The sequence below is a fragment of the Mobula hypostoma genome, chromosome 27 (assembly GCF_963921235.1).
Source record: "Mobula hypostoma chromosome 27, sMobHyp1.1, whole genome shotgun sequence".
Taxonomy (NCBI): Eukaryota; Metazoa; Chordata; class Chondrichthyes; order Myliobatiformes; family Myliobatidae; genus Mobula; species Mobula hypostoma.
The window spans coordinates 20,523,441-20,540,431 of record NC_086123.1 but is presented as its reverse complement, the minus strand read 5'-3'; the positions used below and the strand labels follow the sequence as shown (position 1 = coordinate 20,540,431).

At 38.2% G+C, this 16,991-nt stretch overlaps 1 protein-coding gene across 2 annotated transcripts in view; it reads left to right on the top strand.

Moving 5' to 3' along the window:
• Positions 1-16,991, top strand: part of anapc7 (anaphase promoting complex subunit 7) — a 45,499-nt gene that overhangs the window by 3,417 nt on the left and 25,091 nt on the right. For both annotated transcript variants that reach the window (XM_063034420.1, XM_063034421.1), the window contains exons 2-7: positions 1,394-1,580; positions 11,582-11,701; positions 12,142-12,253; positions 14,547-14,700; positions 15,022-15,164; positions 16,137-16,254. In XM_063034420.1, the coding sequence (XP_062890490.1) occupies positions 1,394-1,580; positions 11,582-11,701; positions 12,142-12,253; positions 14,547-14,700; positions 15,022-15,164; positions 16,137-16,254 (834 nt within the window). The remainder of the gene's footprint in view (positions 1-1,393; positions 1,581-11,581; positions 11,702-12,141; positions 12,254-14,546; positions 14,701-15,021; positions 15,165-16,136; positions 16,255-16,991) is intronic.

Sequence of the window (16,991 nt, the reverse complement as noted above, 5' to 3'; positions counted from 1 at the left end):
GCCATTTTGGGGGTTTTGAAAATTGGTCGAAGAACACTAAGAGCTTTGTTTGTTAATCTTTACTATGATAATTTCTACACTCCTTTCTATTGAAGCAGTCTTTGGCTATTGTATGTACGCATCCTAGATTAATGAGACTGAAAACATGACAATTATCTCTTTTAAATCAAAGCATATTTTTATCTTCATGCAAAACCTGTTCTGATAAATCACTCAAAGCTCCAGTTCTGAATTGTCAGTTCTAAATGAAAGGAAGCAAGTATTTAATTTTATATGAACCTTGTGTCATAGGATGCCTGGGGTTCATTATGGGACCATGAATGAACAGCCCATTAAAACAGGACTACATTGTTCAAGTCTAGTGAATTGATCAATCTTTACTTGTATTGCTGAAATTAATATTATGGTCAATAGTTAGAATAGACTATTTGGTGAAGTAGGCCCTCTATATTCTGATTCCATGGTGAGAAATTCCTGATAGCCAAATTCCCCAAGTGGTCTTACAATTACATTATCTAACACTGAGTTAATGGTTTACTGTATCTTTCCTACAATTTATTCAAATTAAGGGCCCAGGATCAGATTTCACACCTGTGTGATGGAACTGAAATCAGAATCTCCTTCCAATTTGAAGAACCAGTCTGGACCTCCACATATGCTGGTTTTGTCCTTTGATTTCACTGCCATTTTGGGGGTTTTGAAAATTGGTCGAAGAACACTAAGAGCTTTGTTTGTTAATCTTTACTATGATAATTTCTACACTCCTTTCTATTGAAGCAGTCTTTGGCTATTGTATGTACGCATCCTAGATTAATGAGACTGAAAACATGACAATTATCTCTTTTAAATCAAAGCATATTTTTATCTTCATGCAAAACCTGTTCTGATAAATCACTCAAAGCTCCAGTTCTGAATTGTCAGTTCTAAATGAAAGGAAGCAAGTATTTAATTTTATATGAACCTTGTGTCATAGGATGCCTGGGGTTCATTATGGGACCATGAATGAACAGCCCATTAAAACAGGACTACATTGTTCAAGTCTAGTGAATTGATCAATCTTTACTTGTATTGCTGAAATTAATATTATGGTCAATAGTTAGAATAGACTATTTTGTGCTTTTTTCCCCACTTATTTGTCCATTGCACTCTCTGAATTTGGGTGTGCTAGGCTGATGAAGCTAATGTTTACAAAATTGTGCCAAATTCTATTTTTTGTTTGAAATGAATTGGGACTGAGAAAATAATTTGCATATCTGGGAATATCTGTGGTTGTAAGTGCTTGTGATCTTGGTTAGCATCCATCTTCTCCATGGGATGTCAAAAGTGTCAATGAAGTTTGGAGGAAGTTTTGGATATTCACTAATTCCTTTGTTTTTTTTCTTTGTTTTTTTAGAGAATTCTTCTCTCCAGTACAGAAATACCAGCTACTTGTCTACCATGCAGATTCTCTATTTCATGATAAGGAATATCGTAATGCTGAATCTAAATACAAAATTGCTTTGCAGCAGAAGAAGGCACTAACTAAAACTACCAAAGTAAGACCAGCTGGTGGGAGCGCCCCCTCAACACCACAAACACAGGTAGTGTGTAAAGAACAATAATTTTTAAAGATTTATGATGACTTTTTATGTTTGAGAAAAAGATACTTTTGATAAGTATGACAAGAAAAATCAAGGTAGGTTCAGTGTTAGGGGCATGAACAGAAAGACATTGATCCATGAAAATTGCTGATTACTATTTGAAATGGCTAACAGTTCAATAATAACAATTGTATCTTAAAATGGTGTGTGTTAATGATGTTTTCTGTAATGGTAACAAAATATCCTCTATATTTTTGAACAACTAATTCCTTTCCATTAACGATTATTTAGTTTGAGATTGGTTATTGCATATGGAACTGCAAGTACTGTTTCAAACTTTATGAACGGAGTTCACTGTGGTAACTTTTTTTTTGTAGGTGTACTTTATGTAACATCTTGCTTGATACTTGATACCGTGATCTTTGGTGAAACAAACTGAGAAAACAATCTTTAACAACTCTGGGGGTATGAAAGTCAACATAAATGCAAGCCTTTTTGAATGGAGAATATTAAATGAAGTTACTTAAAATATAAAATAAAGGCAAATTTTTATTACTAATCAGCTGTGCAATAAAGATGTAACATTTGCTTAAGTTAAAAGACCAGCATAGAGAACTACAAGCTGGTATCATACATTCTAGCCAGGAAATATGCATAATGGTCACATTTGTGCTAATTATGATTGGAAACTGATATCAACTTTAAAATTTGCAAGAATTTTTTTCTATGAAAATACAGTGGATTCTGGTTAATTGGGACACATCAGAACCAGTAAATTTTGGCCCAATTAAGCAGCTGCCCCAATTAGCCTTGGCTTCATTGAAATAGTTAAAAAGGTATTAAAAAAACACAAACTACTGTTTAATTAAATGATGTACGTAAATGAAACAGAACAAATTAGAACGCTGTCAATACTGCTACAGTAGTATTGTATAGTACAATATGTACATCAGTGCCTAATAATTATTGATGGAGGATACAATGTTCTTTTGACTGTAAATGAACAAATTCAACACACACACACACACACACACACACACACACACACACACACACACACCCACCCCTGTGTAGATAATGGATTGCCTTCATACAATGCTATTGACAATTGCATCCTCCAAATTTTCATCATAACATTCAAAATAATTGTTGATACCTTCAAATTATTCATAGTTCCTAACTTGTTGAAGAAGTCAAATTGTTTCATTTTCACTTCCAGCCATTTCTGGCATATCCAAGCCTGAATGCTTGAAACCGAAATGAGGAAAGCAGTTCTGAGTTGTCTTGCTGCTTATTTCTCAGCAACTATCAGTGACAAAAATCACTTTTAAACACAAGCACATACAGCTGATGCCATTTTAAAAACTCTTCACTCTAAGCACAGTTTAGTGTCTGACGGCCACACAAGTGCATGTGTCTGACGCTAGTTAGAAATTGTTCGGCAATAGTCTCCTGCCCCAATTAAAAGCAGCATAGTGCCCAAAATAAACAAAGGGAACTGGGGCTATTTTCTCTGTTAGTTTTTGTTCTTTAAGCGTTGTCCTAAAGTGGTTGCCCTGCTTAACTAACAGCCCAATTAATAGGAATCCACTGTGTATTCATAAGTGTAAGGAAAGAATCATCGTAATAGCTAAATTGCCTCGGACCATGAACAGGTCCTTTATTCATTCCCCAACATTTTGAAATTTATTTATTAAGGGACAATATCATAGCAGCTATTGTTCCTGTGTTCATTTCATCATCCTTGTTTTTATCCTGATTTTTCACTGTTGTTGATATGGAGTTGCCATGTTTTTGCTGTGACAGGGTGCATTTCCCAGGCACGTCTGTTTCCTCACACATCCCAGAAACATGATTGTTTTGTACTTGGTTACTGTAATCTATCCTTGGTATAAGTAGGTGAGCATTGAGGGGAACATAGGTTGTAGAGGAATAAGTGTGGGAATGGGACTCGGCTGTGATCCCATAGACTTGATGGGCTTAAAGTATCCTCCTTGATCTCAGTTGAGTCATAGTTGTGTTTTTACTTGTTTAACTGTTTAATCTTTAATTGATTTTGAGATTTGTAAGAATGACTTTGATAACAGAGAGGGAAGTTAGGGTTTAGGGCAATGACAGGTCAGACCAGAGTCTAAGCCTCCACTCCGTGTTTGAATGTCAGCTATGTGGACGGTGAGTTCTGGAGTCGGAGTTCTGTGCGGACAGAAAGAACAAGTTCCAGTGACCCTTTGGATTTGCGAATTGGAGTTCGAGACCTATTGTTCACTGATTGCGTGTCCTGGATCGATGCTGAGAATCAAGGCCCAAGGCTTGAATCAGAAGTCTAGAAGTCAAGGCTTGTTGGTTGGAACTGAGTTTGCGAGGCCACTGGTGATGTCGAAGCCCTGTGTTTGCAGGTCTGAGTCCACTGGAAGCTGGAGGCCTGCCCTGGAGTGGAAGGACAGTGTATGTGTGTGGGTCATGGAGTCCTAGAGAAGTACAGCACAAAAGCAGGCCCGTTGGACCCATCTAGTCCAAACCAAAACTACTTAAGCTACCTACTTCCATCGACCTGTACCAGGACCATTGGCCTCCATATCTTTACTATACCTGTATCTATCCAAACTTCTCTTAAACTTTCAAATCAAGCTCGCATGCACCACTTGTGCTGGCACCTCATTCCACACTTTCATGACTCTCAATGAAGAAGTTTCCCCTCATGTTCCTCTAAACTTCTCACCTTTTACCTTTAACTCATGACCTCTGATTTAGACCCACCCAACCTCAGTGGAAAAAGTCTGCTTGCATTTACTCCATCTATACCACTCATAATTTTGTATAACTCTTTAAAATCTCCTCTCAATCTTTCTAAGTTCTAAAGAATACACTCTTTCCTTACAACTCAGGTCCTCCAAACCCAGCAACATCCTTGTAAATTTTCTCTGTACTCCTTCAACTTTGTTTACATCTTTCCTGTAGGTAGGTGACCAAAACTGCACGTAATACTCCAAATTAGGCCTCACAAACATCTTATACAACTTCAACATAAAATCCCATCTCCTGTACTCAATACATTGATTTATGAAGGCCAATGTACCAAAAACTTTCTTTACGACCCTGTCTATCTGTGATGCCACTTTCAATGAATTATGGACCTGTATTCCAGACCCCTTTGTTCCAGTACATATTGTACATATAATATGTATGATTAAATAAGTAGTGCAGAATGGGAGCAAAAACAATCGTGAGGTATGGGTTCATTATCAATTCAGAAATCTGATCACAGAGGGGAAGAAGTTGTTCCTAAAACACTGAGTGTGTGTCTTTAGGCTCCTGTACCACCTCCTTGATGGTAGCAGTGAGAAGGTGGCACGTCCTAGGTGGTGGGGTCCTTAATGGCAGATACTGCCTTTTTGAGGCATTGCCTTTTGAAGATGTCCTGGATGCTGGGGTGTCCAGTGTCCATGATGGAGCTGGCTGAGTTTGCAACTTTCTGCAGCTTTTTCTTAACCTGTGCAGTGGCCCTTCCATACCAGATGGTGATGTAACCAGTTAGAATGCTCTCCACAGTACATCTGTAGAAATTTGTGAGACTCTTTGGTGATACACTTCTCTACAGTCTCCTGAAACACCTAATGAAATATAGCCACAGTTGTGCCTTTTTTCTTTGTAAATGCATCATTATGTTGGGTCCAGAATAGATCTTCAGAGATGTTGACATCCAGGAATTTGAACCTGCTCACCCTTTCCACTTCTGATCCCTTGATGAAGGCTGGTATGTGTTCCCTCAACTTCCCCTTACTAAAATCCCCACAATCAATTCCCTGGTCTTACTGACGTTGAGTGTGAGGTTATTGTTGCGACACCATTCAACCAGCTGAACAATCTCACTCCTAATAACCTCCTCATCACCATTTAAAATTCTGCCAACAATAGCTGTATCACTTTGTAGAAATCTGTTTTCACTTTGACATGAGTTTTTCTGTTGATCAGTGTCAAAAAAGGCAAATTAAATCCCGATGTGGCCTTTTATATATTGGTGAGACCCGACGCAGACTGGGAGACCGCTTTGCTGAACATCTACGCTCTGTCCGCCAGAGAAAGCAGGATCTCCCAGTGGCCACACATTTTAATTCCACATCCCATTCCCATTTTGACATGTCTATCCACGGCCTCCTCTACTGTAAAGATGAAGCCACACTCAGGTTGGAGGAACAACACCTTATATTCCGTCTGGGTAGCCTCCAACCTGATGGCATGAACATCGACTTCTCTAACTTCGGCTAAGGCCCCACCTCCCCCTCGTACCCCATCTGTTACTCATTTTTATGCACACATTCTTTCTCTCACTCTTCTTTTTCTCCCTCTGTCCCTCTGAATATACCTCTTGCCCATCCTCTGGGTCACCCCCCCCCCCCTTGTCCTTCTTCCCGGGCCTCCTGTCCCACGATCCTCTCATATCCCCTTTTGCCTATCACCTGTCCAGCTCTTGGCTCCATCCCTCCCCCTCCTGTCTTCTCCTATCATTTTGGATCTCCCCCTCCCCCTCCAACTTTCAAATCCCTTACCCACTCTTCCTTCAGTTAGTCCTGACGAAGGGTCTCGGCCTGAAACGTCGACTGCACCTCTTCCTACAGATGCTGCTTGGCCTGCTGTGTTCACCAGCAACTTTGATGTATGTTGCTTGAATTTCCAGCATCTGCAGAATTCCTGTTGTTTGCAAATTAAATCCACTGTGGTTCAATGTTGTAAAACAATAAAACATGAAAACTTCCCGGGGGGGGGGATGAATACTTTTTATAGGCACTGTAAATGTTTTTTGAGCTGTGCCCTTAGTGGTATTGGTCCATGGCATAAAAAAGGTTGAGAACCCTTGGTGTAGAGAGAGTAGAGCAGTGGGCAAAGCGCATATCCTTGAGGGATGACTGTGTTGATTGTCAGCGAGATGTTATTTCTGATCTGCACTGACTATGGTCTCCTGATGAGGAGGTAAAGGATCCAATTGCAGAGGGAAGTACAGGGACCCATGTTTTGGTATGTGTTGATTATTACTAAGGGTATGATCGTGCTTAATGGTGAACTCACTTCAGATTTCCATGCACACGTGACAAACTTGAGTGTTGAACAGTGAAACAAATTCTTATGGGTATCAAGATGAATTTTTGATGACCATAAATTGCCCAATATATTGAACTCTTATTTAATGTTTGGCTTGAAGTACAGTTCTCCTAACCTCTGTGCTACCGTGCCCCTGTATTAAAGTAAAACATATAATACAGAAAATATAAAGATTACAATTATAACATGCTATAACCTTCTAGCAGGCCTGTAGTAATTGCTGAGGTGACCATTTTTCATTTGTGGAGCAAGTGAACCATATTTACTATCAAGCCTGATGTTTTTTTTTCTCTCTCCCCCTCTTATCTGATACTGAATGCAAATTTCCACCAGGGGTCACTCTGAAGCTGAGGAGAGGAATTGCTGGTCGTTTTTTAATGTGCAGAGCTAATTGTAGTCCCTATCACTAATAGTTCACATGCTATGTCAGTTTGATGGCACAGTGTATGCTGGTGCTACTCTGTAGACTGACAAGGGAGTATAAAACTTTAACTACTTCAGAAATTTTTAGAAATTCATGATTTCCATTGGATATATAGGGGAAATAGCAGTTATCATTAACTACAATAAATGCAGAACAGATACACAGCACTAATAGACATTACTTGCAAAATTCTGGTCCACTTGCCTCAAATTGTTTTTGTTTTACGTGTGTGCAGATCATGACGATAAATGAAACCGTATAGGTTAAGCAACACACATCAAAGTTGCTGGTGAACGCAGCAGGCCAGGCAGCATCTCTAGGAAGAGGTACAGTTGACGTTTCAGGCCGAGACCCTTCATCAGGACTAACTGAAGGAAGAGCTAGTAAGAGATTTGAAAATGGGAGGGGGAGATCCAAAATGATAGGAGAAGACAGGAGGGGGAGGGATGGAGCCAAGAGCTGGACAGTTGATAGGCAAAAGGGGATATGAGAGGATCATGGGACAGGAGACCCAGGGAGAAAGACGGTGGGGGGGAACCCAGAGGATGGGCAAGGGGTATAGTCAGAGGGACAGAGGGAGAAAAAGGAGAGTGAGAGAAAGAATGTGTGTATAAAAATAAATAACAGAATGGGGTATGAGGGGGAGGTGGGGCATTAGCGGAAGTTAGAGAAGTCAATGTTCATGCCATCAGGTTGGAGGCTACCCAGACGGAATATAAGGTGTTGTTCCTCCAACCTGAGTGTGGCTTCATCTTTACAGTAGAGGAGGCCATGGATAGACATGTCAGAATGGGAATAGGATGTGGAATTAAAATGTGTGGCCACTGGGAGATCCTGCTTTCTCTGGCGGACAGAGCGTAGGTGTTCAGCAAAGCGGTCTCTCAGTCTGCGTCGGGTCTTGCCAGTATATAGAAGGCCACACCGGGAGCACTGGACGCAGTATATCACCCCAGCCGACTCACAGGTGAAGTGTCGCCTCACCTGGAAGGACTGTTTGGGATGCTGCCTGGCCTGCTGCGTTCACCAGCAACTTTGATGTGTGTTGCTTGAATTTCCAGCATCTGCAGAATTCCTGTTTCCGTATAGGTTAAATTGTGTTGGCATACGGTGGAGCTTTTCATCTTAAAAATCCGTTTACACAAATGCTGTCATGGTGATGGCAGTTGTTGAAGTAACTGTCGTCACAGATAATAAAATGTATTAACTAAAATAACTGGGCCCAGAACACACGCACTCTTACGACTCAAGCATTCCTTTTATTTTACTTGGGTACAAGGAGAACAACATGAGCCCCTGTCACCGACACTGCTCTGAAGTGTGAACAGAAGACTGCTATTTTTATACAGAATTGGCTTATCAGTTATGGATATTGATTATTTAAATTGTATACATTTGAATTCCTAACTTGCAAGATCAATATCCATTTAGATTAGAGGTGTTAAAATCAGTCAAAGCTGCGACTGGCCACCTGATGATATTTTGAAGTTAGTAAAGTGAACAGAGCTTTAGCTGGGTTTGTTTCATTTCCTTCTGTTATCTCATCTGTGACACTCCCTGTGACGCTATATTTTAGGAAAAGTCTCACTACAGAGGCCTCCCTCATTTGGCTCACGTAATACTGCAGCAGACTATCTGGTCTATACTAAGCAAAGGTGTCTCTGACAGTCTCGCTTTATTTTCTTTTCAAATCTTTTTATTGTTATAGACAGGAAAAATAACATGAGTACATCGAAGTAACAACACTTACAATGCCTCAAAAAAAAAACATTATCTTAAAGATTGAAAAAAAATTTTGTGATAACAAAAAAACCTACTAAGCAGAAAAGTGAGAGGAAAAAAAAAGAACCCATTAGGTGTACAACCCCGGAGCCATGCGTCATACAAAAAGCTTCTAAAAATAAACATCAAACCGCCAGCAAGAAAAGAAAATATACTAAAAAAAATTTACAATTAGATCGTGGAAAAATTATATCAATTAACTCAAGTGATAATAACGAGCAAATGAGCCCCATCTTTTCTCAAAATCAAATAAAGGTTCAAAGGTTCGACTTCCAATTTTCTCCAAACTAAGACATAGCATCACTTGAGAGAACCATTGTGACAAAGTGGAAGCTGATGTATCCTTCCACTTCAACAAAATGATCCTCCTAGCTATCAATGTAACAAATGCAATAATATGTTGGTCAGACACAGAAATACCATGAATATTTTGAGGAACTATTCCAAAGAGCACAGTTAATTTATTAGGTTGTAAATTAATTTTAAGTGCTTTAGAAATTGTTGAGAAAACCGACTTCCAGAACTGTTCCAATATAGAACAAGACCAAAACATATGTGTCAGTGTAGCTATCTCAGTTTTACATCTATCACAATGACTATCAACATTAGGAAAGATTTTAGAAAGTCTCTCCTTTGTCAAATGATAACGATGTACAATTTTAAATTGAATCAACGAATGGCTAGCACAAACTGCAGAAGAGTTAACCAGCTTCAATATCCGCATCCAATCCTCCGTCATAAAAGTCAAATTAAGTTCCTTTTCCCAATCCTGTTTAATCTTAGATAAAGGATGCTTATCCCATTGTAATAATAAATTATAAATTCTTCCAATAGAACCCTTAATCAAAGGATTCATACTCATAATAGTATCTAACAGGTCAGCCTCCAATATGTAAGGAAAATTACTTAAATATTTTTGTAAAAAATGTCTAACTTGAAGGTATTGCAGAAAGTGTGAGTATGAAAGAGAATATTTATAAATTAATTGTTCAAAAGACATCAATCTATCTTCTTTAAATAAATCCAAAAAAGAATTAATACCTTTATTTTTCCAAAGTAAAAAAATTAGATCACTCAAAGAAGGCTTAATTTCAGTAAACTAAACTACAAAGTTTGAATTTTTTAAGATTTAAAAAATTGCAGAACTGGAGCTGAATTTGTAAAGAATACTTAATCACAGGATATAAGGTTAAATTAACAACTTTACCTAATTGCATAGGTAAAGGAGCTCCCAATAACGAGGTTAAATAAAACTGTTTTACAACTATCAGTTCCAGGTCTACCCAAATTGGCCGATCACTCTTATCAACCCAGTATGACCAAAAACACATATATCGCACATTAACAGCCCAATAATACATTCTAAAATTAGGCAAAGCAAGACCTCCATCCTTTTTCAATTTTTGTAAATGACATTTACTAATTCTTGGTCTTTTATTATTCCAAATAAAAGATAAAATAATAGAATCAATCCGATCAAAAAACTTCCTAGTCAAAAAAACAGGAATATTCTGAAATAAATAATAAAAATTTCGGTAAAATCATCATTTTAGCTATATGAATACGACCAACAAGTGAAAATGTAAGTGGACTCCATCTACTAAATAAATACTTCATAGAGTCTACTAAGGGAACGACAGTCTCGCTTTAAAGACTATCTTTGCCTGTACTGCACCTGCCATACAGCAAACTGAGGTTTATTAAAAGGACAACAAACAACGGCTTGAAACGTCGACTGTACCTCTTCCTAGAGATGCTGCCTGGCCTACTGCGCTCACCAGCAACTTTGATGTGTGTTGCTTTATTAAAAGGACTTGCTGCTGTTATATTGTGTGAACTAGAAATTCCATTCTGATATGCTGGACACTCAGTTTTACACCTCTCCATTTTCATCTGTCCTTTGAATAAAAGGTGAAACTTGGCGAATATGAAAATGGAAATTGTGACAACAGCTACTTATAATTGTACAACTGCTAAGTGATTATTGTGGGAATAAGGGCAGTCACATTATGTCAATAATGTCTACTGCATTTTGCACACCTGTACACCTGCTGCTTATGCAAATATCTAATCAGCCAATCATGTGGCAGCAACTCAGTGCGTAAAACATACCGACATGGTCAAGAGGTTCAGATGTCATTCAGACCAAACATCAGAATGGGAAAGAAATGTGACTGAAGTGACCTTGACTTATTGCCAGATGGGATGGTTTGAGTATCTCAGAAAACATCCAGTAAGCGACAGTTCTGTCAGAAAAAAATGCCTTGTAAGTGAGAGGGATCAAAGGAGATTGGCCAGACTGGTTCAACCTGAGAGGCAAGTGACTAGTAACTCAAATAAACAAGCGTTACAACAGAGAGATGCAGAAGAGCACAACTTGTCAAACCTTGAAGTGGATGGAGTACAGCCACACTGGGCTCTGCTTCTGTACCTAATAGTACCTAATAAAAGTGGCCACTGAATATATGTTTGTTGATTTGAAAGTAAGTGTTAAAGGCAACTGCACGTTTGACAAAGTGGTTCCAAATCATTGGAAGTGATGTATTCTTCACCGTTAATTAGGAGTGGCTTTTCTAGGATACTGGAAGTTCTGAGCTACATAGTGATTTATTGTGAGACTTGAACTAAGTAATAGCTGGAAAACTTGTAAAACTATAGAAGTAAGAATGAATTGTGTATAACATTCTTATTTATATTCTAGTGTCTACCTTCAGAGATTGAAGTCAAATATAAAATGGCTGAATGTTATACAATGCTGCGTCAAGAAAGGGATGCAGTTGCAATCTTGGACACTATTCCTACCAGGCAGCGTACTCCAAAGGTTAACATTGATTAGTTTTTTTTAATATGAAGTTTGTGCAAATTGAGTAAAATGTTACAAACAAAATTTTTCCCCATTTATTAATTATTTTCAATGTAGATTAAATCTTCATTTAATGTTGTTTAAATTGAAATGCTTTCTCTATATAGTGTGAATATTTTAAATTAGTAATTAGTTGTTTTTACTAAACTTTTTACTAAAACATCCACTTTTGTAAGGAATAATTTTATACTATATTTTGATTTTTTTTTAAAAAAAGACTTTAAAGTTTGGAGTTGATTTGGTTCCCTGATATATTGGTTTTTGAACCAATAATCTTGTATTAGATTTTTAGAATGTTAGTAATTTTTTTCCCCATGCCTTCTTTGCATGGCTTTACTTGAAGTTATTCTGAATTGCAAATTACTTTATATTACTGAGTGTTTTTCTCTATTATACAGATTAACATGATGTTAGCCAATCTATATAAGAAAGCAGGGCAGGAGAGGTCAGCTGTAACGAGCTATAAGGAAGTTCTACGACAGTGTCCCCTGGCTATGGATGCAATACTAGGTAGGGTTTTTTTTTAATGGGCCATGATTTTTTTTACATGTACACTTAACAAACAAGAAAGAGAACTGAGTTCGTGGGAAAGGTGCTGATTAGGAAGACAGACGGGAGCAGATGCAAACCATAACAATGAGTTTTTTGCTTGTTTATGCCCCAAGTCTATTTTCCATAAATTGGGAGTTGCCACATTACCTCTTCCTAGATCATATAACAGTGATCTTTTAGTGGGAAAATATTTTGCGTCAAAAACTATTTTATTCTCAAATTGGTTTTTTTTTGTAATTTTGGAAACAACATATGGATCAACTTTTGATCCTCTGAAGAAACCGAAGTAGCTATGCAAGTTTACCTTGATCACAAAGTCAATACAAAATGGAGGGAAGCTAATCAGCCTACTTTGTTGACACTGTCTCGAATGTAAGAACATATTGGTAATGTTTATCTTCCCTCTCCTCATAGCCCTGTAAATTCTTTCCTATTGGATACTTGCCCTTTTTGAGCACTTCATTTGAACCCACATAGTAACACGAGGATTAAGTACTAGAGCCTTTACTATTTGATTCGTACATTAATAACTTCTGTTTACGAAATGTCAGCATGCATCTTTGGCCTTCACAGATGCTGCATGACCTGCTGAGTTCTTTCCGGTATTTCAAATTTTTTGCTCTAGAATCCCAGGATGTTGCCTTGGGATGGGATGGAGTGTCAATAATAGGGATAGACCAGGTGGACTGGGTTTGTTTTCACTGGAGGTGGAGGGGGGTGGAATTTGGAGAAAGTAGTCAACGAGTGTACGTTTGTGGTCTTCTGCTGCTGTAGCCCATCCACTTTAGATATGCTCTTCTGCAACATGTAGTTATGAGTTACCGTTGCCTTCCTGTCAGCTTGAGCTAGTCTGGCCATTCTTCTCTGACCTCTCTCATCAACAAGGCATTTTCACCAAAAGAATTGCCGCTACAGGATGTATTCTGTTTTTTGCACCATTCTCTAAAGTGTAGAGGATGTTGTGCATAATAAGCCCAGGAGATCAGGAGTTAAAGATACTCTAACCACTCTGGCACCAAAAATCAGTACACCTTCAGTCATTTAGATCACATTCCCCCCCCGCCATTCTGATGTTTGGTCTGAACAACAATTGAACTTCTTGACCACATCTGTGCACTTTTATGCATTGAGTTGCTGCCACATGATTGGCTGATTGAATATTTGCATTAATGAGCAGGTGTACAAAATAAAGTAGCCATTGTGTGTGGGTTTATGATGAGGCATAAGGGGTTTAGATGGGATACAAGGACAAATTCTGTCACCTAAGGAATGATCAGAGTTTGGAATGAGAGGGTGGTGGTTCTCCCAACATTTGAGAAGTATCTAGATGGTCACTTGAATGCCCAAGGCATAGGAAGTTATGGACTAAGTGCTGGTAGATGGGGTTGTCTGGATGAATATGTAGCGGTTGGTAAGGAAAGGATGAGCCAAGGGACCTGTGTTGGTGCTGTAGGACTCCCTAACCCTAGGATTACATTCTGGACCACCACTTAACTGTTTTAAAATGTGTTCCTTGTGTCACATCTATTCTTTTGCCAGTCATTGTGTGTATACCTTCAGAATGTATGGGCCTTCGCAGATTGGTCTAGTCTCTGTTCCCTGTGGGTTTGCTTGAGCTTCTTATAGCTTTTACTATATCCACTTTGCTAATATGTGTTGTTGCTTCTCCCAAAATTTGATTTGTACAGGCACCTCATTTAGTGCTCAGGATATGTTTTCAGGAACAAGAGAGCCAATAGATTCAGTGCTGAATATGTTCTTAACAGCATTTATGTAAAGAGTGGTGCATTACAGTTGATGCTGCTATGCTGGGAACCTAAACAAACCCCCTGTCCCCTCTCGCTGCACATTGGTCTGCCAGGTATGTGGCACTCATCCAACACTGAATTGGCACGTAGCTCCACACTCTACACCCCTTGCCCAACATCAGTCCAAAATGCTATTATTTCTGAATTGTGTGAGCTCGGGTGCACTCTGGCATGCAAGGTCTCTCTTCCAGTAGAACTACACTGAAAAGTTAATGTTTGGAAATATTACTATCTTGAGAGTAAAATAAGATTCAGGTCAACTTTCTTCTGAAGGGGTTCTCCAGTCCAGTAAAAACAAGTTATCTTGAGATTACTGTAGAAAAAAATTCTTTTAACATGTTTACAAATATTAAAAAGTTCAGAAAATGAATACCCAAAGGTTGTTCAAATAATTAAGCAAGAAGTATCCATCTTGTACATTACTAATCTTTCCTTTTCTACAGGTCTGCTGTCTCTTTCAGTGAAGGGTGCAGAGGTGGCATCTCTGACTATCAATGTGATTCAGAGCATTCCAAATCTGGACTGGTTATCTGTTTGGATCAAGGCATATGCTTTTGTTCACACTGGTGACAATACTAGGGCAATCAATACTATCTGGTAAGAGGATGTTTTGTACTATCCACTTATGTGTGTATTAAAACATTATCGTCCTGGTTGGTGTTTTATGTATATGCCAACTTAAAAAGGGCATTCCATTTCTGGAAAATTATTCTAATTTATCGTTTCAATTAAGAATTGGTACCATTTGGAAGTTGGCATAATTTAGTCTGCTTGCATTTTGAGGATCATGCCCATGAAAGAATTTCTGGAAGTAAGTAATGTGGTATGTTAGTAAGGTGATTTTGTGAATATAATGGATAGGCTTCTAATTTCTGCACTGTAATTAATAGCACACTTCTACGATCATTTTATCCACAGCTCCTTGGAGAAGAAGTCATTATTGAGGGATAATGTGGATTTAATGGGAAGCCTAGCAGACTTGTATTTCAGGGTCGGTGACAACAAAAATGCTATCCTGAAGTTTGAGCAAGCTCAGATGCTGGATCCATATATAATTAAGGGTACGTAATGTTGAACTTCATACAAATCTGAGTTTTCCAGTTCATTAAGATGATCACTAGTTCAATAACTATAGTTCTAAATTTTGCATTAAAAAGCATGTCTAAATGTTTGAAGATTTGTTGAGGCTTGCACTGGTATTTAACTGTATATTCAAAGAGATGTTTGCATTTATAAAGTGACTTTCACATTCTAAATTTTGTAATCTAGGAAATTTACACTATATTTGCACTGTTCTCTTCCTGAAGTAGCAATGTAACAATAACCAGGTAATCCTTAGACACATTGTTTGAGAAATAAATATTGACCAGAATTTCAGGAATAAATCCCCAGCTCTTTGAGTCAGTGCCGTAGAATCATTTACATCTGCCTCAGAACAGATGGAATCTTTGCTTAGTAATTCATTGCAACATATGACTTCCTTGACAATGCAAAACAAAAGTCAGTTTAGAATTTTATCTATTCACCACCCTAGTTTCTGACATGGTGCTTGAATCTTGGGTCTCAGAAGAAGTCATGACTGATGTTCCCCTCCCCCACCTTTTTATTCTGGCGTCTTCCCCCTTCTCTGTCTTGAAGAAGGGTCTCAACCTGAAGCGTCAACTATTTATTAATTTCCATAGATGCTGCCTGATCTGCTGATTTCCTCCAGCATTTTGTGTGAGTTGCTTTGGATTTCCAGCCTCTGCAGACTTCCTTGTGTTATGACTGATGTCTTGAATTTTTTTTTAAAGTAGAAATAGAGTTTGGATATCCACTGGGCATTTGTTACAATATAGTAATTTGAAGAACTGGAATAAGTTGCTGAATAAGCATGGTGTAACACACACGCATTGCTGGAGGAACTCAGCAGGCCGGGCAGTATCTATGGAAAAGAGTACAGTTCAGGTTTTGGGCCGACACCCTTCATGAGGACTGAACATGATGTATATAGTTAACTGCCTAATATTTTCAAATTTTTCCCTCACTTTTAGGAATGGATGTCTATGGGTATCTTCTGGCAGGTGAGGGTAGACTAGAAGATGTTGAAAATTTAGGTGGACGTTTATTCAACATCTCTGATCAGCATGCAGAACCTTGGGTTGTCTCAGGGTAGGTATTAAAGTTTTAAATTGTTTCAAGAAGAAACAAACCATTCTTTCTGGTAAATAAGTACTTTGATTAGTAGTATAATGCATCTTGCTCTGAAACATTGTTATACAGATTTGCATCTGCTTTGCTTGTAAAGGTTTTCTTGATGAGTGAAAAATAGGGATCTGATTTTACATTTCCGAGCAGATCTTGGTAGAGTCTTGGCTCCTCTTGACCTATGAGTTGGAGCTGAGCTACATAAGACCATGTCCTACTGTTTAGCCTGAACTCCACCCTAAATAAGGTTTCAACAAGTTACAGCTTTTAAAAATTTTCTTAATTCTTCTCAGTCCTCACCACAGAATTTTTGATGCCAATAGTGCTGACTCAAGAGATATATTTTTTCCTTAAATTAACATTAGCATTAATCAATAGTTTTTATGATAACGTGGCACTTTCAAGGTCAATGTTACTAATATTAGTTTATCATTCCATAATTGCTTGAATTTAAACACCCTAGCAGCAATAGTGAGATCTGGATATCCAAATCAAAGCTTCATATATTTGCATATTAGAACAGTGGCTTAACCGCCTTCATTTACTTGCAATTTCCTACTTTGACTTTTAAACTGCTTAATTTGTTTTAAAGCATTCTGGGGATCCTGAAATAATGCAATGTATTATTTTAATCCATGTTCATGTTTTAACTGAACTTTTGGGGGTTCGTGAAAGGCTGAAGAGAGTACAACTATGCTGGT